The 27,923-nt window shown below is 34.6% G+C and overlaps 1 protein-coding gene across 50 annotated transcripts; it reads left to right on the top strand.

Annotated features, from left to right (window-relative positions):
- The first annotated feature begins 4,131 nt into the window (after positions 1 to 4,131).
- Positions 4,132 to 21,645, top strand: LOC107870611 (protein PLASTID TRANSCRIPTIONALLY ACTIVE 16, chloroplastic-like). 50 transcript variants are annotated; one of them, XR_007055983.1, is made up of 9 exons: positions 4,132 to 4,488; positions 7,533 to 7,596; positions 14,904 to 14,967; positions 17,151 to 17,227; positions 17,898 to 17,970; positions 18,446 to 18,621; positions 18,725 to 18,946; positions 19,676 to 19,819; positions 21,384 to 21,645. XR_007055983.1 is itself a non-coding variant. In XM_047413227.1 (2 exons), the coding sequence occupies exons 1-2, from the start codon at positions 20,412 to 20,414 to the stop codon at positions 21,525 to 21,527; spliced, it is 363 nt and encodes a 120-aa protein (XP_047269183.1). In that variant the 5' UTR covers positions 18,953 to 20,411; the 3' UTR covers positions 21,528 to 21,645. The 50 variants fall into 50 exon arrangements, 1 of the variants encoding a protein (XP_047269183.1); XR_007055970.1 differs by lacking the exon at positions 19,676 to 19,819 and adding an exon at positions 20,398 to 20,630 and having other exon boundaries at positions 18,384 to 18,621; XR_007055967.1 differs by having other exon boundaries at positions 18,384 to 18,621.
- Positions 21,646 to 27,923: the final 6,278 nt, after the last annotated feature.

The raw sequence follows: 27,923 nt of genomic DNA, 5'->3' as shown, positions 1-27,923 counted from the left end.
CTTAATTATGCTTTTGTTACAGAAATAAATCCGTCAATTTTTTTTAAAATTTTAAAATTTTTATTATGACGGAATAAACCCTTCACAATTTTTTAATACATTAGTTACTTTTTTTTATATTTTATTGTGATGGATTGCTCAATATTTCACAAATTTAATCACGAATTTGTGACAAAAAGTTTTTTTATCAACTTTAACTTGTGACAAAAAGATGTCTGTCACAAAAATTATATTAAAAATTTATCATAAATCTGTTACTCTTCGAATTTTTATGTAAAAATAAAATATTTTAAAATTTTTATATTTATGCAATAATGATCCATCACAAATTCATCAAAATTCTGTCACAATTTATAAATGAAGTGTTCCGTCATAAATTTTCCATCACAATTTTGCCATTTTCTTGTAGTGTCTGTGCTCCTCCTAATCACATACCCGATCCATGCAAACTTACTTCCCACATCTTGTCCTCCACTGAAACCACTCCCACCTTATTCCAACTAATCTCATTTCTAATCCTCTCTCTCGTGGTAAGTCCACACATGCATCGCAATATCCTTATCTCTGCCACCTTCAACAATTAAATGTGGGAGATTTTAACTAACCTACACCCCGCTCCATATAACATACCTAATGGAACTGCCACTCTTTGAAACTTACTTTTAAGCTTAGGAGACAATTTTTTTCATCTATGTTTAATTTGATTATTTTTAATTTTTACGTTCACTCTGAAGTATATAGATAACTTTTTGTATCTATATGTTTTGAATAACTAAATCCCCCCACCTCCATAAACAAAAAAATAAAAAGAGTTGGCTTGGTGGCACATGCATCTAAAATAACTAAGTCAGATTTTTAAAATCCTTGATTATTAGGAGAAAAAAGAGAAGTTAAATTTTAAAGATCATATGCCTATTCATCACCAGCACATTATCAACATTTATCACCCCATAGCTTTGTGTACCTAACCTATTCAATCTGTTATCTTTAATCGAAGTCAAGATCTATGAGAACTTATTTATTGAGTTCCAAAAGAAACTTCTCAAACTTAGTAACATAATCCATAATAGAAGGCGAAAGTTGAGTATTATACTTAGGTTTTTCGACAAGTAAGTACAAGACCTTCACCTATTCTTTTCAACCATATACCAATCCGAACAAATTTGTCATTTCAAAAATCATGTTGATCATAAATGGAAATCTGTAGAAAGGAGGAAACAGTAAGAGAACTAGCCTGTCAACCTACATCAACCAAGATATAGAAAGAAATCATAGCATAATCAACTGAAATGTGTGATTGGCTTTCTATACAAAAATTTCACGGAGAAATAAAAATTTTCCAAACTCGAGAGTCAAGTAACACTAGACCAATCCAATAAATCATTCTCTTAAAAAATTGTATGGAACACCTAAGACCCCTCCCCCCCAAATCAATGAATAATAAAACATGTCAGGGTCTATGTAGGATGTGTCAAATAAAAAAAGCACGTGTTCAACTAGCACACAAAATATCAGAGTTAACTTGTTGAAAAGTAGAATAATCAGACTCGGGTAACAAGTTATAATAAAAAGAGACAGAGGGAAACATAAATCCCCACAAGTAAATGGACAAGTAAAGACCTCCCTTCTTCAAATCAAGAATTATTGTTGTTGTTAGGGGAAAGAACGTTAGATCATCTCCACCTATAAGATGGAAATGTAAGGAACATTCATGGTCAAAGCAATTAGAATACTTATGTGAAACAAATTAACATCCCAAATAGAATGAACAAACAAATCATATTGAGATCTTGAATTTGAATAATAACTACAATATTCCTTAAGCATCATTATCTATACTATAGTAATGATGGCAACAATGATGAGAGGACTAATTACAACTTACAAAGCAATTTCTTTGATCATGTCTCTGAAGAACAACCTTACTGTTTGTTGTACAAGAATGATAATTCAAGTTTAAAATGAACAAGTTAATAGAAAAATAAAATAGACCTATGTAAAATAAGCAAAGAGACGGTGACTTCTTAAAATGGAAGAAATTCCATTTAATGCCAAGATGTACTTTGTTGAAACCATGGAGGGCCTCAACCAGAAAATTAAAATACAATGAATATGACAAATTAGTGATATGTAAAGAATAGAAAAATTAGTTCACCACCAAATTATAAAGATAAGTAAAAGCATAACACTCTGAATATTATCCTGACTACTTTAATATTTGTGGACATAGATATCACCACACTACCAAGAAATGCATCAATGAAAATACTCCTTAGAAGTTTTCATCCTATAACTTGTGTCATTTCAAAAGAGGAGTCCAACAATATTCACCAGAAGAAAACAATCTTTTATCTATCTTCCAAATAAGCTCAACTTTGTATAAGTGAATTACCACTAAAATCAAAGACTTAAAAAAATATAAAGGACTTGTCAATTGTTGGTAACAGACTTTTAAATGGCTAAGTTGGAAATAACTTGAATTATGTCTTGTGTGAAGCAAGTTCTAAATGCCTATGTCAACTACAAGGGCAAAATTCTCATGGAATTGATACCCCAATAGGAGGAATAGTTTGTCCCCATGCAAACCTTGCCCTATACTAATTTATTTATAAACCTTAACACATTTTCTTCTTTGATTTTCTAATTATTCAAGTAAAATTTAATCCTTTGGATCATTTTTGGTAAATTTTAGGAGAGACCAAAAGCACATGTTTCAACTAATTATAGGTATGTGATTAGCAATATATCATAAAGACAAAATCAAAGTTTCCTAATTAAAAAGATTAAAATTCTTCAACAATCAAGATGACAAAGCAAAAAAATTTCATTTCCTAATATGCTGAAAGATTTTTATTTAATTCACTTTCATTAGCACCTAACAAAATCAGAGAACTAAGGTCAAACAAATGATTCCAGAAAAACATCAACCATTGTATCCATAAAGAAGGGGAGGTAGATGGAAATATTCATATATACCTTTTTCCCAAATCATATCTCCAGCTAAAAATGCTAGTGAGTGAAATATTTCTTCTCAACATTGAAACCAAGGTATATACAAATATCTCTAGATATTTGATGTGTTATAGAAATATAGCACTCATGATGTTTAAACTTGGAGAATGTGCATGCACTTAAGGTTATTTTGTTATATTTGACGTGTTTTTAGAGTGTTTTGTAGGAAATTAGGTTTCGGATGCTAAATTCTTGAAAAAGATGAAAAGTGATATTTTGGGCTACTTAATTGATTAATTTTGGCTATTCGTGACATTTTTAGATTGTACATGACCAAATCATGTGATGAAAGTTGAAGATTTGAAGCTTGTTTGCAAGTATTAAAAGGCCCGACACTTACCTATATCTATATGTGGATCACATGTGACACATGTGGTCTATATAAGACTAAGGTAAGTACCAAAATTAAAGATCCAATGAGTGAAAGAGCTTAAATAACTTTCGGAACTTACCTATGTCAATATGTATACCACATGTGGGCAAAGAATGTGTCAGAAGTCCAAAATCCCGAGAGCAGAAGATGCGGGAATTTTTCCTGCACATGTGGTGGCTACATGTTTCCAACCTCAGGCCGCATGTGTTATATGTACCCAAGTCCAGGCCGCATGTGGACACCACATTTGTCCACCGACCTCAACTTCTTCAGATCATTCTTAAATTATTTCATAGGGTATCCCAAATACACTCCTATGATGTTTTTAAGTCTTATTATGTATGTTTGCTTGAGTTTTTCAATTTTAATTAGGATTTTATTTCTATAGTTTCTTATAATCTACAAATACCCTTTAGGCTTTGTTTATCACTACTAGAAATTACACCTATTGCGATAAATCTTTTGGCAATGGTTCCAAAAACGTTGCTATAGAGGGTCAATTGCAATGGTTCCAACATTTGCAAAAAAATTATTTTAGTTGATGCTATAACCATTGCTATTGACATATATCTGTTGAAATAGGGTGTCTTATAGCGACTCTTACATAAAGCGTTGCCATAAAGCCACTATGACAACGCTTAATTGGGAAAAAAAGCTATTGCATAGACTTAAATTCTTTTTCCTCCCTAATTTTTCACAAAGTGCGCCAAAATTTAATAAAATATATAACATAAATTAAAGAAAATTAAAGAAATGATACTGATCGACTTTGGGGTCTTAACAAAAACTTGGGTAAACAAATTAACTCTTTGGGTTAATGAAGAAAAGTTTCAATCGATTGCTCCTCATCGGACACTTTGGGTCTCCGATCTTCAAATCAGTGCTCCAAATTTTCAAATAAGTGCTGTGAATCTTCAAATTAGTGCTTAAGTGCATCTCAAAATTAACAAAAACTTTGCGTTAGTGTCGACTGCATCTCAAATTGGTGCTCCAATCGACTACTCCGACTATCCGCTCCGACCACCAGTGCTCTGATCGACTACTTCTCCGACTACGAGTGCTTTGACCACTTTTGATTGAACTCTAGCCATCTATTGAAACAGGTATTCATGTTTCTTGTAGCTTCTCTGATTTGCATAAATAATTGCAAAGTTCCATAGGATTTCAGTGCCCTAATTTCTAGCTTCTAATAATATTTTTATGCTTATGGAAAAGAATAAGTTAGAAGCCTAGCTGAGAATTCCCTTTGTAACAGTATTAGGCATTAAAATATCATAATTCAAAGGCTGATATTAATTTGTATATCTTTTGTGCTTTACCGTTGATTGTTTGCAACATTATTTATGGAATAAGTGAAAGAAGTTTCTTCCCTAATGCAAGTGACTGATATATGATAATGCCTGGAGGTGCGTTTGGTAGGTAATCCATGGACTAGTACTAACACTATAATAGTTCAAGGAGGAATAGATTTAGTAGAGATATAGTTTTGTAACTTGTATAGTTAGGTGTTGTGATATTTACTTACCCGACCACTAGAATATTGAGCATGACTATAACTCCAACTGCTATGCCTATCAACTCTCCCACCTGTTGAAAGAAATAATAATTAGTATGTATTTATTGGATGTAAAGTATAAAAGAAAAAATTTCATGTCATCTTCCTTAATGTAGTGCTTTGTGACTGTAGAAGGAAGTAATTCTGCAGTTGTCTTGGTCATGAAAAAGATTGATCATAGGTATCTACTTTCTTCATATTACTAACAGTATTTATGAATGTCTAAATTGAACTCAAAGTAGGTAAAAGATCTTTCTGCTTATGACTATGTAATTGAATCAATATCAATGATAAGATAAACTTTATATGTACAAGGTAAACTATAACCACCTTATTATATAATCTAGATTAATATTAATAGTTTAATGTAAAGAATTGACTCAATCCAACTCTTTTCTCTTTTCCCCCTCAAGACATGGTTGATTCAATTATTAGTAATGGTTTTGGTGAAATTACTTCTTCTTCTATAGCAACTGATGTCTTATGTTAAGGTGGATGATATTGGATCTTTTTGGATAGTGATATTTTTTGAATCATGGGCGTAATACCCCATACTTTTTCTAGCTTAATTTCGTCCCTAGAATGTCAAGGATTAGCTTCTAAAATAAATATCATTTTATTTCATATGGAATTTTCTAGATTTAAACCTTCCATGGTGTGGAAAATTGAATAAGCTTTTCATCGATACTAAATTTGCCCAAATCAGACGCTCGGTGAAGAAGTTTGGGCATTTTTAGTAAGTAGTGTGCCAACTGGGCGGTCACCGTGTTGTGGTGAAGGAAAATTCCATAATTGTCATTTTCAGTGGTCTTCCGTGATATTGGCGCATTGCATAGAGGTCCAATTTTCCATTTGTCAATTTACAGTAAGCCTACACGATTTCACCGCGTCGCAATGATGGTTGGCATTCCAAAGGGGTACCGCGATAGCTCCATGTCGAGGAGAGTTTCCAGTTCCCAAATGTCCCTTATTCAGTGAGCCATTGTGATAGTGGCGCATCGCGGTGGCCTATTAAATTAGGATTTTTGGTTCTCTTTTCCAGTTCTGTTTAGAAGTTTAAAGGGGGTATTTTGGTCAATTCCCAAGCCCCAATCCATCCAAAATATGAGATTAAACCCATTCTAAGCATATTATGCTCATTATTCATCAATTTTCTCTCAAAAAAAAACCCAAGAACTCAAAAGCTTTTTCTCCAAGAAAGAATTCCACCATTTTTTCTCCAAGAAAGCTTAAAAGTGAGTATTCCCAAGACAATATAATCAAGAACTCATCTTCAAGAACTCAAATAGGAATCAATAATACAAGTTTCTTCATCTAATCATCAATCAAGGTATGTGGGGTTTATGAACAAGGATTTTCTTCCATCCTTGTTCCCAAAACCAAGTTTTACTTACAAATTCATTTGATTTTGAATGATTATACATGATTTTCAAATTAGGGTTCATACCCATTATTGCTAATTGCAAGATTTTGAGATTTCAAATGTTTATGAAGTTAAATTGCATGTCTATTTCTATATTTTCATGCCTATTGCAGTAAATTTCATATTTTGAATCGAATTATTATTATTCTCAATATCAAGCATGAATTCTATGATGCTTTGACATGGACTTGATGCATGGATTATTAAGCCAAAATTTATATGTTGATAATTCAATAAAGATGATGGTTTAAGCATCCTATGATCAGATTATTTACAGACTTTCAGCAAAGCTTTGATCTTTTGATCCTCAGATAAGTTTTGAAATCCACTTTATAGATTTAGTACAAATTACAGAATTTAGATTAGCTTTATTTATAGATTTAATCGGATAAATGCATAATTGGTTTCAAATAAAACCTTATGCTAGTTTTTAAAGTGGATTTCCAAAAGAATGAGCATACAGATTTAAAGGGAGTAGTATTTAGCACCAAGCGAAAAGTGTGGGATTAGTATGCCCTATCATTCATAAAACTACATAGCCAACGTAGGTACAGATTATCAGATTATTCCCATTCCAATATGGATGACAGATTTAGCTTGTGATCGATCACATAGACAGTAGGTTATACTCCCTATCAATAATATGACACCTCTTTACATCGTGAGGTTTTTCCTATAGGAGAAAGAGACGTTGGACTCCATGTTAGCTCACATGGTTTATGTTGGTTAAGAGAACCTCCCTGCTAGTTAAAGTAAAAGATTAATAGAAAAAACTTTAGAAAACTAAGTATAAAGACTCACAATTTTTTCAGATTATACTTTTCAGAAAGATAACAGTTACAAATTTTACCTTTTAGATTTCATACACAGAAGTGAGTTCTTTTTACACTTAGACAGTATGATTTATAGACAGAGTATTAGCATAACTTTTAAAAATAAATGTTATGACTCACTATATTTACAAAGTATAATTTGATATTCATGATTTTAGATTTCAGTATTTCAGATATTGTAGCTTATGTGAGTCATTTACATCTAGCATGCATTGTTTTACAAATTATGATGATGAGATAATGTTTTACTTATGCATTTCACCCCCATATACTCAGCACATCCTCAAAGTACTGATCCATATATATTTTTATGTGCTATATTGTCTCATAATGTAGGTTCAGGTGCTCAGGTTCCGCAGTGAGAGTGATTTCAAGCACCTCTATTTACATCCGACAGTTGGTGAGTCCTCATAGTTTGGGGACTTAGTTATTCAGATTTATCAGCTTATTAATTTATATTATTCGGTATTCTTTTTAGACAGTTTGAGTTAGCTGAGGGTTTATCCCAATGACCCTCTAGTTATTAGTTGTAGAGACTTGTCAGATTGCTAGATATGATTCAGATTATTTAGTTTTGATTGTTCACTCTTAAGTCAATTATCTCAGATGTTATGATTCAGATATTCTCAGTTAGTTCAGACAGATTTATGTATTTAGTATGATTTTATACCTATATTTATGCTATTATAAGATTCAGACTTAGTAGAAGGCAGACAGGGTTAGCTTAAGGCTACTCATAGTCTGGAGCACCGTGTGACATCTCAGGATCAGGTTTTGGACATTACAAACTTGGTATTAGATCCTAAGCTTTACAAGAGTCTTAGGGAGTCAGACAAGCCCCATTATATAGAGTCTTGATCATGGGTGTGAAGCGCGTGATATTTATAAGCAAGAGGCTATGGGATGTTCTTAAGAAATCATATCTTTCTTTCATGATCTATCATGCTTTCAGTATCTCTATCTTCTTTTAACTCATGCTCTTATGTTATAGTTAAATATGCCTCCTCATCGAGCTAATGACCGCAGAAATATTAACTATCCACCCCATCCCGCTGATCCTATGAATGAGAACGTATCCCATGCTAAATTTAGGGCTGCCTTTTAGGCGTTGGCCCCGACAGTGACTGCCAATGTTCAAGGTAACCATCAGGCTGCAGTCCCACTTCAAAAGAATGGTGATCTAGCAATATCCAGAATAAGAGATTTCATGAGGATGAATCCGCTAGAGAGGACCCACATCTTTATTTAGATGAGGTGAAGAAGATCACCTAGATTATGTATGTTTCTGAATAGGAGAATTTAGATTTAGCATCCTATAGATTGAAGGATATAGTGTATGATTGGGTAGTGATGTGAAAGAATGGTAGAGATGAGAATGCTACTCTTATGAGTTGGCAGGTATTTTAATATGCTTTTCTAGATAAGTTCTTTCTGCATGAAATGAGAGAAGCTAAGATAGAGGAGTTTGTGAATTTGAGGCAGGGCTTAATGACAGTGAAAGAGTACTGCCTTAAGTTCAACCAGTTGTCTAAGTATTCCCCAGATACAATGGCTGATCCTAGAGCAAGTATGAGTAAGTTTGTTATTGGAGTATCTGATTTGGTAGTCAACTATTGTAGGACTGCCATGCTTATTGGGGACATGGATTTTGCTAGATTGATGATTCACGCTTAGTAGATTAAGGCAGAGAAGTTGAAGGGAAGAGATAGAAATAATAAGAGGGCTAGAACAGGGCAGTTTGAGTATAGCAGGCTAGGTCTCAAGGGGGAAAATAGTTTGCAGTTTTAGAATCGTTCATCTCTGCCAGCACCATTTTCAGCTAGTGCTCCTACTCCCAGAGCTAGGCAGGAGCAGTGGGGGTAAGTCTTCTATGTCCTGATCCTAGAATAATATAGGTGGTAGGCTCGGTTATCCTCCATATGCTAGGTATGGTAAAAGTTATCCTGGTGAATATTTAGCTGGACAGAAGGGTTGTTTTGGTTGTGGTAAGTTGGGTTGTGGGATTAAAGATTGTCCACATGCTAAGCAGGGAAACAGAGATGGTCATCCCCAGACTCAGGATACTAGTGTACCAGCTCTTTTAAGTTGCCCAGTCCCTCCTCAAGGCGCATCATCCAGTACCGGTGGTGGTCATCACCAGAATCAGTTTTATGTTTTACCATCCCATCAGGTGCAATAAGATTTACCAGATGTTGTTACTGATATGCTTCATGTCTTTCATCTTGATGTTTATGTGTTGTTAGAACCTAGTTCAAGTTTCTCGTATGTGACCCTATTAGTTGCAGTAAATTTTGAGGTAGGTTTTGAAAAGATCCCTGAGCCTTTCTTGGTTTCTACCCCAGTGGGTGGGTCAGTTGTTGCCAAATGAATTTATAAAAAGTATCCTATCACTGTCCTTCATAAAATCATGTTAGCAGGCTTAATAGAGTTCGATATGGTCGATTTTGATCTTATTCTTGGTATAGATTGTCTCCACTTTTGTTATGCCTCCATAGATTATCGCACCTGAGTGGTGAAGTTCCAATTCCCAGATGAGCCAGTCTTTGAGTGGAAAGGTAATTCAGTATCTCCCAAGAGACATTTTATATCCTATCTTAAAGCCAAAAAGTTGATCTCCGAAGGGTGTATCTATTATTTTATTTGAGTTAAAGACACTAAGTCTGAGACTCCAAAAGTTCAGTCAGTCAATGTAGTTAATAAGTTTCCTGATGTGTTTACCGAAGATTTGTCAGGGGTACCTCCCGATAGGGAAATAGAATTTGGTATTGGCCTTCTTCCAAATACTTAGCCCATCTCAATACCTCCATATTGTATGGGTCCCACCGATCTTAAAGAGTTAAAAGATCAACTCAAAGATCTTTTAGACAAAGTCTTTATAAGGCCTAGTGTTTCTCCATGGGGCGTTCCTGTACTATTCATGCGAAAGAAATATGGTTCTTTGCGTATGTACATTGACTATCGTCAGCTAAATAATGTTATAGTAAAAAAAATATCATCTTCCTAGAATTGATGAGGCTATCATCAACTTAGAGTAAGGGAGTGTGATATTCCAAATATAGCTTTCAGAACCCGTTATGGTCATTTTGAGTTTCTAGTCATATCCTTTGCGCTAACCAATGCCCCAGCAACCTTAATGGACTTGATGAACAGGGTGTTCAAATAGTATATAGACATGTTTGTCATAGTCTTTATCAACGATATCCTTGTCTACTCTTGTAGTGAGATGATTATGCAGGCCATCTTAGAATTATGTTACAGACTCTTAGAGATCACCAGTTGTCGCCAAATTTAGCAAGTGTGAATTTTGGCTAAGGTCAGTAGATTTTCTTGGTCATATTATTTCTAGTGAGGGTATTAGAGTTGATACTCAAAAGACAGAAGTCGTAAGGAATTGGTCTAGACCTATCTGTCCGTCAGACATTAGGAGTTTCTTAAGTCTACCTGGTTATTACAGATATGTTGTTGAGGGTTTGTCATCTATTGCGTCTCCTATGTCTAGATTGACCCAGAAGAAATTTAAGTTTCAGCAGTCAGATTCCTGCGAGAAGAGTTTTCAGGAGTTGAAGACTCGACTCACTTCAGCCCCAGTGTTAGCATTACCTGATGGTACAGATGGTTTTGTGGTGTATTATGATACCTCTAGAGTTGGTTTAGGTTGTGTTTTGATGCAGAGAGGTAAGGTCATAGCCTATGCCTCTAGGCAGCTTAAGCCTCACAAAAAGAATGACCCAACCCACGATCTTGAGTTAGCTACTGTGGTGATTGCTTAGAAAACTTGGAAATATTATCTTTATGGCATGCACGTTGATGTGTTCACGAATCACAAAAGTTTTTAGTATGTGTTTACCCAGAGGTAGTTAAATTTTCAGCAGAGAAGGTGGTTAGAATTATTGAAGGATTATGACATGAGTGTATTGTATCATTCGAGCAAGGCCAACATAGTGGCAGATGCCCTTAGTAGATTGTCTATGGGCAGTGTTTCTTATATGAAGAATGATAATAAGGAGTTAGTTCGAGAATTTCATCGGTTAGCTAGATTGGGTTTAAGATTGGTTGATTCAGCTGAAGGGAATGTTTGGGTTCAGAGTAGTTCCAAATCTTTCCTAGTTTTTGGAAGTGAAAGAGAAGCAAGATGAGGATTTTAGTTTGGTAAAATTGAAGGAGTCAGTTAAAGACCAAAAGATAGAGGTTTTCTCCCAAGAGGGAGATGGTGTATTGAGGTACCAAAGTAGATTGTGTGTGCCATGTGTTGATGATTTGAGGCAGCGGATTATGATGGAAGTGCATGGTGCACATTATTCCATTCATCCAGGAGCCACCAAGATATACCGCGACTTGCGGGAAATCTATTAGTGGAGTGGTATGAAAAGAGATATAGCAGAGTTTGTAGCTAAGTGTGCAACTTGTTAGCAGGTTAAGGTTGAACACCAAAGACCTGGTCGTACGTTGCAAGAGTTTGGTATCCCCAATTAGAAGTGGGAAGAGGTGAATATGGATTTTGTAACTGGTTTACCCCATTCGCGTTGTCAACATGATTTGATTTGGGTGATAGTAGATAGATTGACTAAGAAAATTTTTTGCCAGTTCACACATCTTCACAACTGAAGATTATGCTAAGTAATACATCAGAGAGTTGGTCAGATTGCATGGAGTTCCTTTGTCTATCATCTCAGATAAGGGTACTCAATTTACCTCTCAGTTTTGGAAAGCCTTTTAGAAGGGTCTTGGTACCCAAGTTCATCTTAGTTCAGCCATTCATCCACAAACAGATGGTCAGGCAGAGAGGACCATTCAAACTCTAGAGGACATGTTGAGGGCATGTGATCTTGATTTCAAAGGTAGTTGGGATGACAATTTGCTGCTGATTGAGTTTGCTTATATTAACAGTTATCATACTAGTATTCAGATGGCTCCATTTGAGGTTCTTTATGGGTAAAGATATAGATCGAGAGTTGGTTGGTTTGAAGTAGGTGAAGCCACTTTGATTGGGCCAGACATGGTGTTTGAAGCCATGGAAAAAATTTAGTTGATTAGAAAGAGATTGAAAGCAGCCCAGAGTCGTCAGAAATCTTATGCAGACATAAGAAGAAGAGATCTTGAGTTTGAGGTTGATGATCTTGTGTATTTGAAAGTTTCACCCAAGAAAGGGGTGAAGAGATTTGGCAAGAAGAGAAAGCTTAGTCCCTGATATGTAGGTCCCTTTCGGATCTTGAGCCATGTTGGGAAAGTAACGTATAAGCTTTAGCTACCGCAGATTTATCCTCAGTTCATCCAGTATTCCATGTGTCCTTGTTGAAGAAGTACATGGACGATTCAGCCATTATAGTTTCTCTTGAAAGTACAGATATTCAGAATAGCCTTTCTTACAAAGATCTTCCAGTAGAGATTCTTGATCATCGGATCCGTAGACTAAGGAGCAAAAAAGTTTCCTTGGTCAAAGTTTTATGGAGAAATAAGTCTGTTGAGGGTGCTACTGGGAAACAGAAGCAGACATGCGTACCAAGTATCCTCATCTCTTCTCCACAAACTCAGATTCAGCCAAAGGTAATAGTCTTCCATCATTCAGTTCTTTTCCAATCTTAGATTCAGCTATGTAGTTATTTTCATGTCACCTCATGCACTCACAGATCAGTTCAGAAGCTCGGTATGCTTTAGATTTAGTCATTCAATTTATGTCAGTTGTGCATGATAGCTTAAAGCCTCAGATTCCTCAGTATTTTCAGCCTAACTAACCACATTCTAGGATGAATGTTCCTAAGGGGGAGATATTATAATACCCCATACTTTTCCTAGCTTAATTTCATCCTTAGAATGTCAAGGATTAGCTTCTAAAATGAATGCCTTTTTATTTTATATGGAATTTTTCATATTTATACCTTCAATGGTGTGGTAAATTGAATAAGTTTTCCATCGATACCAAATTTACCCAAATCTGATACTCGGTGAAGAGGTCCAATTTTTCATTTGTCAATTTTTAGTAAGCCTACGCGATTTCACTGCATCGCGACGATGGTTAAAATGGCATTCCAAAGGGGCACCGCGATAGCTCCGCATCGCGGAGAGTTTCCAGTTTCCAATTGTCCCTTATCCAGTGAGCCACCGCGATAGTGGCGCGTCGCGGTGGCCTATTAAATTGGGATATTTTGTTCTCTTTTTCAGTTTAGTTTAGATGTTTAAAGGGGGTATTTTGGGGAATTCCCAAGCCCCAATCCGTCCAAAACATGAGATTAAACCCATTCTAAGCCAATTATGCTCATTGTTCATCAATTTTCTCTCAAACAAAAGTCCTAGAACTCAAAAGCTTCTTCTCCAAGAAATAAATTCCACCATTTTTCTCCAAGAAAGCTCAAAATTGAGGATTTTCAAGGAAAGATAATCAAGAACTCATCTTCAAGAACTCAAATAGGAATCAATAATTCAAGTTTCTTCATCTAATCATCAATCAAGGTATGTGAGGTTTATGAACAAGGATTTTCTTCCATCCTTGTGCCCAAAACCAAGTTTTACTAACAATTCATATGATTTTGAATGATTATACATGAGTTCTAAATTAGTGTTTATACCCATTATTGCTAATTGCTAGATTTTGAGATTTCAAGTGTTTATGAAGTTGAATTGCATGTCTATTTCTATATTTTCATGCCTATTGCAGTACATTTCAGATTTTTAATTGAATTATCATTATTCTCAATATCAAGCATGAATTCTATGATGTTTTGACATGAACTTGATGCATGGGTTAATAAGCTCAGATTTATATGTTGATATTTTAAGAAAGATGATGCTTTAAGCATCCTATGATCAAATTATTTACAGACTTTCAGTAAATCTTTAATCTTTTGATCCTCAGATAAGTTTTGGAATCTACTTTATAGATTTAATACAAATTACAGAATTTAGATCAGCTTTATTTACAGATTTAATCAGATAAATGTATAATTGATTTCAGATAAACCCTTATGCTAGTTTTTAAAGTGTATTTCCAATAGAATGAGCATTAAGATTTAAAGAGATTAATATTTAGCACCGAGCAGGAAGTGTGGATTAGCGTGCCCTATCTTCTATAGAACTACATAGCCAACATAGGTACAAATTATCAGATTATTCCCATTCTAATATGGATGACAGATTTAGCTTGTGATCGATCACATGGACAGTAGGTTATACTCCCTGACAAGAGTATGACACCTCTCCCCATCGTAAAGTTTTCCTCATAAGGGAACGAGACATTGGACTCCTTGTTAGCTCACATGGTTTATGTCGGTTAAGAGAACCTCCCTTCCAGTTAAAGTAAAAGATTAATAAAAAATCTTTTAGAAAACCAAGTGAACAGGCTCACAATTTTATTCAGATTATACTTTACAGAAAGATAACAGTTATAGATTTCATCTTTCAGATTTTAGACACAGAAGTGAGTCCTTTCTACACTTAGATAGTATGATTTAAATACAGAGTATTAGCACAGGTTTTAGAACTAAATGTTATGACTCACTAGATTTACAAAGTATGATTTGTTGTTCATGATTTCAAATTTCAGTATTTTAGATATTTCAGCTATGTGAGTCATTTACATCTAGCATGCATTGTTTTACAAATTATGATGATGAGATGATGTTTTACTTAATTATTTCATCCCCATATACTCAGTACATCCTTAAAGTACTGACCCACATATATGTCTATGTGCTACATTATCTCATAATATAGGTTCAGGTGCTCATTTTCCGCAGCGTGAGTGATTTCGATCATCTCCATCTACATGCAACAGTTGGTGAGTCCTCATAGTTCAGGGACTTAGTTATTCAGACTTATTAGCTTATTAGTTTATATGATTCGGTATTCTTTTTAGACAGTTCTAGTCAGTTGTAGGTTTGTCCAGTGACTCTCTAGTTATTAGTAGTAGAGGCTTGTTAAACTGCTAGATATGATTCAGATTATTTAGTTTTGGTTGTCCAAACTCTTAAGTCTATTATCTCAGATGTTATGATTAAGAAATTCTCAGTTAGTTCAGACAGATTTTCGTATTTAGTATAATTTTATACATATATTTCCGCTATGATATGATTCAGACTCAGTAGAAGGCAGACAGGGTTAGCTTAAGGCTACTCGTAGTCTTGAGCACCCTGTGACATCTAGAGACTAGATTTCGAGGCATTACAATGGGTTTCCAAGATGTTATTGAGCTCTCCTTCTTATTTCTACTACAAGTCTGCACATCTTTTTGGTTCTTGACCTAGAGTTGAAGATTTGAAGGTGGTTTTTAGATCCTTGTACAGTCATAAAGAACGAGTAAACCATCAACAATAATTTTAAGAACTTGTGTGATCATCTGTTGGATAAATAGTCTTCATTTGCGTAGCTTCCCTTATAGAATTCAGGAGTTGTTACTCCTTAATATAGAATATCATGCTCTGGTTCTCTATGCAGCTATATGCATTAGGCGACATCCAAACCATTCATAATAGAAAAGAAAAAGAAATGAACAAAATATTTGTTTCAATTGACACAAAGCAGAACAATTTATAGCAGATGTAAATGACACAAGAAAATATAGAGCAGATAAAGAAAAATGAAGTGGCAGAACATACTGATGATCCTTACTGCAACATAACTGATATGCGTAACTTTGTAAGCTGTCTTATGTCAAAATCCTTCTATTCCTTTTGTCCTCTATTTCCCCTAACATGGGTTCATCAGCAGAGGTAGTTAAAGAGAGATATTAGCAATGCGATGCTTGTACACAATGCGTTAAAACAACACATATGATCCAAAAACTAGCTCCTCCACCTTCTCATATCACCCAAAACAGGTCTTCCCCTATCGATTTCTTATCGAGTATTATGCCATTGGTATTAAATATACGAGCATTGATCACATTGTTAACCCCAAGCCCAAATTTCCTCATCATGGAAGCATAAGGACCACCAGTGATATGACCACCAATTCCCAAACTAGTACAGAGTCCAGCAGGGAATCCAAGTGTCTTACTTTTCTTTGAAATCCTATAGTAGACTTCACCAACAGTTGCAGCAACCTCAAAGAAACTCATAAAATCCTATAATACCTAGTTGACTCATGTGGGATTGCATTGGATCATAATATTTCAGTCAACACCGTGGGGAAGCTTTACTCTGTGTTTTCTGTTTGAACTCCAGACTTTAAAGATTGGGTACCTATTTATCCAAAAATTAAAAGGTTCAGGCTCTATGTATTATTGGAGTATGATTTTGAATCTACATGTTCTTATCCATGGTATATTTCTTTAGTAGTTTTTGGGTGGACTTTTAGATGTTAACCCTTCTATGTGTCCCTCATTGACTTGAACTGAATTATGGTTAAAGGTTGAAACTTGTTGTTTGACTATGTTTATTTATTTTTATGAGCTTTACTCAATATTTTCTATTTTAGATTGGACTATTTGGATGTGTATTAGCACATCCTCTAAGAAACTCGTAACTGTTTCCTAATTCTCTAGCATATTGAATTTTATTGGTGTCGCTGGTACAATGCCCCAAAGAGTTGAGCAATGTATTATTGAAATATACTTGCCTCATCAACAAGCTCTGTATGAGGTGTGATTTTTTTCAGAATTCAAAGATGGGTCACAGGAGATTTTCCTGATTACAGCAACCAATTTCTCTTGAGTCATTAGATAGTGATCCTGTTTCCTTAATTAGTCACATTATTCTATGCCTTCGCAAGTTGTCTCTTTTCTATCAACACAGTCAACTGTCTCAGTGCATTTGTTCTTGTCTACAATAGTAGAAACTCGCAATGTATCTTCAGATAGATCAATATTTTTCTTTCTCATGGCATTGTATGCTTTATTTACAGTAAAAGATTCCCACATCCAGTTTTGTCCAAAATGAAATAATAAAAATTGTTCATTGATGGTTATTATCTGGAATTACAGTACTTAGCCTATTTTGTATATTTTCGGAACTTACAAATCAGACTTGAACAATCATGAATCAAAGAGGGTGTTCAAGAAATCACCAGAAAGTTAAGAGCTTTGTTTCAGCTGGATCAAGGTCTATCTTCTTTTCTTCTTATTCTCATCCATTTTTCTTCTTCTTTTTTTTTAATTGGAAGCAGTAGATAAAAAAACTTCTTGTTGTTTATGTATAGTGGTAGCCAGTAAGGACAGTGTTTTTCTTGACATATTTATTCTAAGAGGGCTGCATCCCCTATAATAGCCAGTAAGTGTTTCACTACAATATGTGAACCTCTTGTAACAACGTGGCAGGAGGTACTTTCTGATTCTTACCGTAATTTTATCTTTTGTGCTAGCAATAGATTTTTATTTTCAACTCTTTCCCTTTGTTATGTTTAAGATATACATGGCTTGATCTGGAATGCATTTAATATGGAGTTATATTAAGTACTTTATGTTATGGGTGACAGTTTACAGAAGATGTTCATTACAAATTAGAAATGAGTGATAATTCTGTTGTTCAGAAGTTCCAAGAGTATGGCTAGACATTACTATTTTAAAAGATGTGTTATTGATATCAATTTAAGATCAACTTCTAGGTTTCATCTTAATGTTATAGTTTTCGTGAGAATATGATTGAATCTTCGGCTGTAATGTCATATAGGGAGATTTACAACAGAGATCCATATGATTACTAGCTTCTTTTCTTGACTTTTTATTTTCACTTTTGGTTGTTTGTCTATAAATTTGAAATATGTTTTGTGAAGGTCATTCTCTTTGCCTGAATTTGTTGATGAAGTTCAAGAAGTGATTCGACCAGTTCTTGAAGCTTACTTCAAAGTAAGTATGCACAAGCTCACTAAAGTTTATGGACAGATTTATACTATTCTTAATATAGGGTAAAAATGGGAGAGGTAGAAGGAAGGTTGGAGCAGGGCTACAAGTTAGGTCCATGTTCAGCCAAATCCAGTAGTTTTGGCTCAAATGTTGTATTTTTCTTAGGAAATTTATCTAATAGTTGAAATTATTATTTTAGAACCCATTGACTTGGAATTGTTAGAATTTTGAATACATAAACTTCAAATCCTAGCTCTACTTCTGACTAGGAAGGGTGTGGTATAACATTTGTCTAGTTCAATATTAAAGTGGTTGAGTAGTATGTTGTTTTAAAGAGGTTGAGTAGTCCAGTTCAATAGAGAGTTATGGTTGAGTAGTATGCTGTTTTAAAGTGGTTGAGTAGTTTGGTTCAATAGTGTTGTAGGTTTGTTACATGTATATGCCAATAGAACTCCTGGTAAAGCTGCTATCTTTGAAGCTGAGAGGTTTAGATTTGAACCTGGTCCGGAGTTTACTTTGGATGCATTTCAAAAATATGTTGATCATCTTAAGGCCCAGTACTTCAAGCAAAATAAAGGACAATGTGAACCCTTATTGGAGAACATTGAGGGTGAATATTGGCGGATGGTCGAGAAACCCATGAAAGAGATTAAGGTGGCTTTCTTTGGTGATTTATCTTTATTTTCTTCTTTTGGAAACCATGTAGGATGTATAACAGTTTCCTCCTTCCTGTCATTCCTTTGTCCTTATTTCCCAGGTGCTTTAAGGGGCTGATTTGTAAACTAAAGTATTTGGAGGTGGGTTCCCTAAACACAACCATCAAGTTGGAGCTTCTGACATAAAGTATGTAAACTCAGGATGGAACTTGAATAATTTTCCAAGGCTCCCAGGTTCTGTTCTTGCATATGAGAGCAGCGATATATCTGGTGTCTTGGTGCCTTGGCTACATATTGGAATGAACTTTTCATCGTTCTATTGGGTAAGTAATATAGTTCACCTTAATTGCTTCATAATGTACTGTGGTTTTTAACTGATATTTATTAGGTGTAATTGCCTCAGCAAGTCTTTCTATTGACCCTATAGCTCTGTTAGTGCCTATTTCTCTCTAATAGGTTGCTCTGACATGCTGAAATATAATTAGCATATACCTTTCTCATATGCTTATTTCCTATAATATGACTCTGTTAAATTTAGTCTTTCTATCCCTGAATGATTTTGGGTTCTAAGTCTGTCACATAGATTTAATTCTGTCTCATATCAATTTAGTAAATCCCTTAAAGTTGAATCAACAGAGTAAGGTCTGATTACACTTTACCCTCTGCCTTTCCAAAATAGTGGTAAGGTCTGCATACACTTTACCCTCCCCGAATCTTACTTGTGGATTTTACTGGGTATGTTATTGTTGGAATCAACTGTGTAAGCTAATGGAATATTTTCAGTCAAGTGTGCCTACTTCTCACTTTTTTGGTACTACCCAGCCAGATCCTCAGCCATTGAAGTCCACTTCGTAGAGTAAAGCTCCTATAAGTAGCTTATTTTTGTAGGATTGTATCTCATGGTAGGCGTCTTACCCAGTCAAATTTACAAAAATAGGCTTTTAGCATAGGCAGCAGATGTTTTATGTGTAAGAGAGAAGCAAAGTAAATAAATCATCTTTTGCTACACTACCGGGTGAATAGTTAGATCTGAGTGATGTTCCTGAACACAGTCAGATAAATCTTGGTGATGCCAAGATCAGTGAAGGAGCTGCATAGTGTTGGGATGGATGGAAACTGAATGAAGATATTAGGAAATTATGGACTATCCTTCCTACTCGATGTATTTGGGTGATTCCGTTGTAGAGGAACCAAAGGTATTTCAAACAGAAAGCTGATTCTTTCATAAGCTTAAGTATAAACATTTGCATTTTTCACTTAAATTGCAAGCTTTATGACACAATCTTTTTAGATTTTCGTTGCTCCTTATTAAGGGACTGAGTTAGTTGCTCATATATGTATCTAGTTGGTGCTTTTCTCATTAATAATGTTATTTTACTTCTCAAAAGAATTGATTATTAAAGATTGTTTGTGTTAGTGAGTATCAAGGACTTTAAAGTTTTCCAGTGCAATGAGTAGGCTGAGGCACTTGGAGAGATGTGTCTCGTTGAAGTTAATCAACTGAACTACCACCTTGTCCTTTGCATATGCTAGATCTACGTGGCTTCCCTGTAATTGTGACAAATCTATTTTTTTCTAAATGAAGTTCTGCAGTAAATAAGTAGACTCTCATAGTGATTTCGCAAAATCCTATTGTCATATTGAGAACACTAGACATCTATTTGCTCTAATATCATATTGAATTATGTAACTGTGTTATCTAAAAATTTAAAAAATTAAGTTGTTAGAGGGAATACACTTATAATTACAAATTAATAAAATGTGTCTTCAATAGGTAAGTTTCCTGATATGACGTCTTTGATACCTGCTAGTCCAAACACATCTTCTGGTTTGTCTTTTGGAAGGCAAAAGGCAAAGGATCCTGGAAAGGTTTTTGGTGCTGGTGCCACTGGACAAGTTGGTATCCGCATTGCTCAGATACTACTATGTGAATTTTATAGTGTAAGAGTTGGAGTTTCTGACCTTGGTGCAACACAAGAACTAGCTCGTTTAGCCATTAGCTACAAGGTCGGCTTTTTTGTCCTTTGAAATATAGAACTTGTTGGAGTATTTGCCATTGATTGTTCAAATGAACTATTGTACTATATGTTTTTGGAAATATTAACTCATGAGCTTGGGTTTGGTTGAATTAGGTTCATGGTCCACTTTTCTCTATCAGAGTCATCTATATTGTGTTCACAATATTGAGCCTAGATGTTATATTGTTACAATATAGATGTCCATCATTTTGTGGTGGGAGGGAAGGAGTGTTAGAATGTGTCATTTTCTATTCTGTTTCTATCTGAACCTTACAACGCTTGATCTATGTGCTCTTTTTATCAATATCCTATGATGGGGAAAAGGAGGTATCGGAACAGTAAATCAAGTAAACTTAGCATACACAGAGGTCAGTTGTCTACTTATAGATTGTATTTTAGTAATTTTTGCCTTTTGATTTTTCAATCGCTAGCCACCAAATTCTTTATTTTATTCTGAAGTTCTGAAGCCTGAAGTAACATACAGGATTTTAAAAAGCTTTTGCAACTAGCTGTACTTGAAACTAATCATAGAATGGTCTTGAAAAAAGGACAAACTGATAGCTATCCATGTTATCACCTTCTATTTAAGCTGTTTTGAACCTTGTGTAAGCCTGTCAATTTCTTTTTCTTCAGTAAAAATTATTTTCTTTAGGTCCTTTAATCTATTAACTTCATCCTTAATGGGTTATGGAAAAGCTAGGGGTAATAGTTCTAATTTATATTATTTGTTCTCTTTTTATAGGTGTCCAAAATGAAGAAAGAGATAAAGAAAGTGATGAAGACATTGAACTTACTCGAGAAGATTTTTGGGTTGTTGATATATGCCAATATAAATAGTTTTGTGATGATTTTCTTGAAACTTATCGCGAGTCGAACTTGCTACTAAATAAAAACTTAACTAATCATTTGGACTTAATTAACATTTTACTTTTGGATTTAAATTACTAGCTTCTTGTATATTTTGGATTATGAGATTATTAATGAATGATTTTGTTTTGTGATGTATATATTGTGTTATAATTTATTATGTATGTAAATATAAATTTACATTAATACGAGTAACTATTTATATAAATCATTTGAATTTAATAACATGTGGCAACGATCGTTGCAATAGATCAATAAACCATTGCAATAGGTAGTAAAAAATCATCGCAAAATACTAATAAAATGGTTGCAATAGTTTAATGAGATAGTTGTAATAGGTACTCAAAAAGTGTTGCAACAGAATAACAAAACCATCGCAATAGATACTATTGCAACGGTTTAATGTCGTTGCAATAGAATCTATTGCAACGGTTAGTAATTATTGTAATAGATGAAAAAAGGCATCCCAATAAGTCAAAAAATAACAGTTGCTATAGCTTCACCTATGGTGATGGTTTTAGCCAACTGTCGCATAAACCGTACCATAGACCTATCTCAATGCCCACATATAGGACGTTTGCTGAACCGTTGTTGTAGAGCTATGGAAATGGTTTTGTTGTCTATTGCAACAATTTTGCAACTGTCACCATAGAGGTAATTTCCAGTAGATTAGTTCATTCATTGACATATTCATACATTCACATATTGATTGATTCAAAAGGAGGCCCTTTGGGGCCAAGTTCACAAACATCTTATTGTTCTTGGTTTGTTATTCAATTTAAGACTTTGGAATTTCTTCTATTATTATTGTGAGATTTATTTTGTAATTTTATCTATGGATTCCATGATTGATCTCATAACTATGAATGACTAATTTCCTTAGCTAGGATTTTAGGAACCCTAGCGCATTAACGAAGCAGAGAAAGTTTTAAGTCGTTCTTGATAATGATTCTTGAATGTATTTATTTTTCTTTCTTCTTATTTATTTCTTAGCGGTGGGCAACGTTAATATCCCACCTAGATTATTGCTACTTACTCCAAAAGAGGTGTAGTGACTAGAAAAGGAAGATCATAATAGTAATTTAAAGATTAACTATCGATCCATGCTAATAGGTATTATCTATGTAAGATGGTTATCTATAATCTAATAACTTGAGACTCAAAAGGTAATATTTAACTAGGATCCAAGATAATGGTTAGTAAGGAAATATCCTGAGGCTCAAAAGGTAAAGGGTGAAATCTATCAACTAGTCCAAAAAATGGTTGATGGTACAAACTTATCATATTCTGCATGCAAGGTATTAGAATAGTTTGACAGTGCACGATAATTCTACTGAGTTGAAAATCCAGGGGAAACTTATGTCTAGTGTTCATCTTAGATTGTTTACAACCAAGAGCAACCAATTTTTTCCCTTCTACTATTTCAGCAAATCCCTCCTTTTTACCTTTTTTTCATTGCTTGGTGATTTCAACAAGTTAGAGAAGAATTTCCAGCCTATTCCCTGTGGCATAGAACCCAACCTAGTTGGATTACAATATTTGACAGTGACCACTTTATCCTTCTAGGGATAGGTAGTTTGGGCATTATCAAATTTTGGTGTTGTTGTAGGGGAATATGATTTTGGAGTTTCTTATTGAAGTTGTTGGAGTTATTGGGTTTTATTTTGTTGGGTTTGTTTTGTTTCCTACTCTTTTTGAGATGACAACCTGGCAAGAGGAAGTATGGAGAGATGATGACTCTTTATTTATTGATCCTCTTCCTTTTGATATAAGGCATTACTGCAGGAGTATGACAAATATATTTTTGGAACATAATGAGAGCATGTTTGACACATTGGTGCTCCTGGAAAAAGAAAATCAAGATCATACTCAAAAGGTTGATAGGCCTGGCTTGGATATCTACCACTTATAAGTAGAGTTAGATGCAAAAGTTGTTACATGTAACGCCTAAGAACCTAGTTATAGGTGGTATGCGACTAAAATTTTTTTGAGAAGCCAACTTGAGGAGCTAAAATTAAAGGATTCAAAAATTGCTCATACTTTTATGGATAGTGTTACACTTAAGGAGAGCATACTAAAATTATATGGGGATGTAAAGAGTACAAATCATGAGTTGGGGCGTATTGGACCTTGTTATAAGAATTTTTCCATATTGTGTTTGGATAGTAAGATATTGGTTGAGCCATCTAAGCCTAAAGAAGAGTGCAGAGAGGATGAAATATATGTCTATATTCTTGAATTTGCTGAGCTAGAATCAAAGAACTAGATTCCTCGCATAAGGGCCAAGAAGTACAACATGCCACATCTATTTTTTGGGTCCTTTATTTTTCTACCTCCACCCCATGAGCATAATGGGAACTCAAACAAACAACTAGGAGTGAAGTTTATAAGTTCAAAGTGGAAAGAGAAAATTTGAGGCCAATTATTAGGCTACCTTGATGAAGTGTGAGTAATCAAGGTACCCATGGGCTTGTTGGGGATGTCTAAGTACCCAAATAAGTCCCGTCATGTCGTGACATGAAATCAGACACTGCTTGAGAGGTAACCCAAGGTATTTTGTTATTTGTATTCGTATTTGTAGGATTACCGTTAGATCTTTGCACCTATAGTGCCACAAGTATGTTCCTAGATCTCTTATTTTGTAGAGGTTTGGTTCATTGGGGATAATGCATAATTTTAAGTTGAGGGTGGGGCTGCTTGTGGGTCTTGATGTCCTCTTGGGGTTTTTGTTGTCGTGCCTCTTTTCTCAGAGTCTTGTTCCTAGTAGAGCCATCATATTTAGGCGTATTATGTTTTGTTTTGTGATGTTTTGTGTTTAACTAGGAGAAAATCAGTATCTAGGGTAGTTGACATTTGAGAAAGATGATACCCCATTGAACTGTATGCATGTGTATATATATGTGACTATTGTGAATTTTGTTATGGCATTATAATTAGGGATATGGTAATCATTGCTAACAATTGCATCAACCAGATAGGTAGTAGCTTGTGATGTGACTCTATATCATGTGTGTGTGAGATACTACTTAATTCCTTTGTGTGTTGAATTTGGCACTTGCCCAGTTAGTCTTGCCTTGGTTGCAGGATAGTCGATTGGAAAATGATCATGGTCATTTTTTATGTTAGCCCACTTTTAGCCTAAATAACCTTCCCATTCTGAAATAGTATCCCTCGATCCCTATTTTGATCCTTATAGCCTATTTCTTTATTTTTACCTTTCATCTTCCCATTTTTGTTATAATGAATTTGTTTTAGCCCTGGTCCTCCGTGGACATTGTGCACTTTAACTCAGGCAAATCGGCTAAATTAAGGGTGGCTATCATAGGGGTGGGCAATGTAAAGTAGGTGTGAAAAAGAGAAAATAAAAGAAAAGAGGGTAGGTCTGGGTATGGTAGCAAAATAAAGCTAAAGAAAAAGAAAAGAAAATTATGAAAAAGACAGAATAAAGAAACCACACCCAACCTAAATGTACATAGAAGAATAAAAGGGAGAAATAAGGGTGGAATAAAACAAAAATTGGTTAAAAAGTGGACCCCAAAGTGAGTGTAGTGCCAAGGAGGCTTAGTCACATAATATGCCCATATGTACCATACTGGCCCCTCAAGCCTATATTACAAGCCAAGTCCTATAGTGATCCTGACTTGACTGTCTGAAAGCTTAGGTAAATAAAATAAGGGCAAGCCTATGGTATTTGACATGCATTAATTGAAACTTCTTTTGTGAGTATGAGTGTCTCTTGATTGTCCTTGCATTGGCCTGCATTATTTCGTATGAGTAAGTGGGACTTCTTTGTTGTGAGGGCACATGGGTTGTATTGCTAGTTGCTTACTTGTATGGGTAGTGTAACTTATATATATGCATGATTGTTTATTGCTAATGTAATGACATAGCTTGATTCCTTAGTGTCACATTATTGTGTTTCATTAATACACACAGTCGGTTTTAAAATATAGAATTTGGAAAGGGTTAGGGTCTTGATCATAAAGTTGATAATTGACTACCATGGGTATATTAGGTTTCTCTTGGTTAAGAATCGTCGTATTATTTTGTTATTTTTTTATTTTCTGAGGACATCAATGATCTAAGTTGAGGCACTTGATGTGCTATAGAAATATAGCACTTACGATGCTTAAACTGGGAGAATATGCATGTACTTAAGACTATTTTGTTAGATTTGATTTATTTTTGGAGTGTTTTTTAGTTTGGATGCTAAATTCAAGAAAAAGATGAAAATTGATATTTTTGGCTACTTAATTGATCAATTTTAGGTATTCGTGACACTTTCTAGATTGTAAATGACCAAAGCATATGATGGAAGTTGAAGATTTGAAGCTTGGTTGCAAGTATAGGAAGACCCGACACTTACCTATGTCAATATGTGGACCACATGTGGCACATATGGTCTATATAAGACTAAGGTAAGTACTGTAATTGAAGATCCAGAGAGTGAAAAATTTGAAAAAGAACTTCTGGCACTTACCTATGTCAATATGTGGACCACATGTATCACAGATAGGCAAAGCATATGTCAGAAGTTTAAAATCCAAAGAGCAGAAGCTGTAGGAAATTTTTCTTGCATTTGTGGTGAATACATGCACCCAGCCTCAGGCCGCATGTGGCACATGTGCCCAAGGCTAGGCCACACGTGGAAACCACATGTGGCCACCGACCTCAACTTCTTCAGATCATTCCGAAATCATTTCCTAGGGTTTCTATGTATCCTAAATACACTCCTATGATATTTTTAAGTCTTATTTTTAAGTCTTACTATGTACGTTTAGTTAAGTTTTCCTATTTTAGTTAGGATTTGATTTCTAGGATTTTTTGTAATCTATAAATACCTTTTAGTCTTTGTTTAGTTCATTCATTGACATATTCATATATTCACATATTGATTGATTCAGAAGGAGGCCCTTTGGGTACAAGTTCACAAACATCTTAGTATTCTTGGTTTGTTATTCAATTTAAGACTTTGGGATTTCTTCTCTTATTATGGTGAGATTGATCTTGTAATTTTGTCTGTTTTGGTGATTGATCTCATAACTATGAGTGGCTAAATCCCTTATCTAGGGTTATGGGAACCCTGGTGGATTAACAAAGTAGAGGAAGTGCTAGTCATTCTAGATAATGATTCTTGCATGTATTGGGTTTTCTTCGTTCTTATTGATTTCTTAGCGATGGACAACATTAAGATCCTATCTAGATTATTGACACTTACTCCAAAAAAGGAGTAGTGACTAGGAAAAGAAATCACAATAGTAATTTGATAATTAACTATCGATTCACGCTAATAGGTATTATCTACGTAAGATGGTTATCTATTATCTAATAAGTTGAGACTCTAAAGATAATAGTTTACTGGGATCCAAGATAAAGGGCTAGTAAGGCGACATCCTGAGACTCAAAAGGTAAAGGGTGACATCCATCAACTAGTCCAAAAGACTGTTAATGGTAATAACTTATCAAATTCTGCATGTAAAGTATTGGAATCGTTTGACAGTACACAATAAGTCTACTTAGTTGAGAAGCCAGGGGTAACACAAGCCTAGTTTACATCTTAGATTGTTTACAACTAAGAGCAACTATTTTTTTTCCCTACTACTATTTCAGCAAATCCCTTTTTTTTACTTTTTTTCACATTGCTTGGTGATTTCAACAAGTTCGAGAAGAATTTCTAGCCTATTCCCTGTGGGATTGATTCCAACCTAGTTGGGTTACTATATTTGATAGAGACCTCTTTATCCTTCTAAAGAGGGGTAGTTTGGGCGTTATCAATAATGAGTAAAGCAGTAGAAAGGCCTTCACAAGAGAATGGCTCAATCACTCGCCTTCCATGACCAAGGTAATATCCAGAAATATAAGATGGCATAAGTATGGTACCAAACTCGTGGAAAAAATGGAAATAACTGAAATAATTGGAAAACCAAAATTAATTTTAAAAAATTCCCAAATAAGAATAACGTAAGAATTGGTCAAACTTCATGACATTCTATGAACAAAAGGAAGGCAAAACTTTTGTCAAGACTACACGCCTAGGACTTCTTAAAATTTTCCCAACTGATTACTCCCCCTAGAGATTTTAGAAGTGTTGACAATTAAGAGCTGCATGATATTGTACATCAAGGTATGTACCAAATATGTACATCAACATCATGAAACCTGAAAAGTTCAAAAGCACAATTAGAGGCAAAACTTAAGATTAACAACAAGAGAAGATACATTACATCACAAAATTAGATAAATGGGATAGAAGTATATAACAGAATGTGACAACAAATAGAAACTTAACTAAAATCAATATACTAGAAGAATCTAATTTATGGAGTTTGAAAAGATAGTCAGATAGTATACCAATGTTAAGATATATGTCAGAGATTATACACTTGTTAGATTGTGTGAAATATGCATAGTCAAA

The sequence above is a fragment of the Capsicum annuum genome, chromosome 5 (genome assembly GCF_002878395.1).
Source record: "Capsicum annuum cultivar UCD-10X-F1 chromosome 5, UCD10Xv1.1, whole genome shotgun sequence".
NCBI lineage: Eukaryota > Viridiplantae > Streptophyta > Magnoliopsida > Solanales > Solanaceae > Capsicum > Capsicum annuum.
This window is presented reverse-complemented; position numbering and strand designations above follow the sequence as displayed.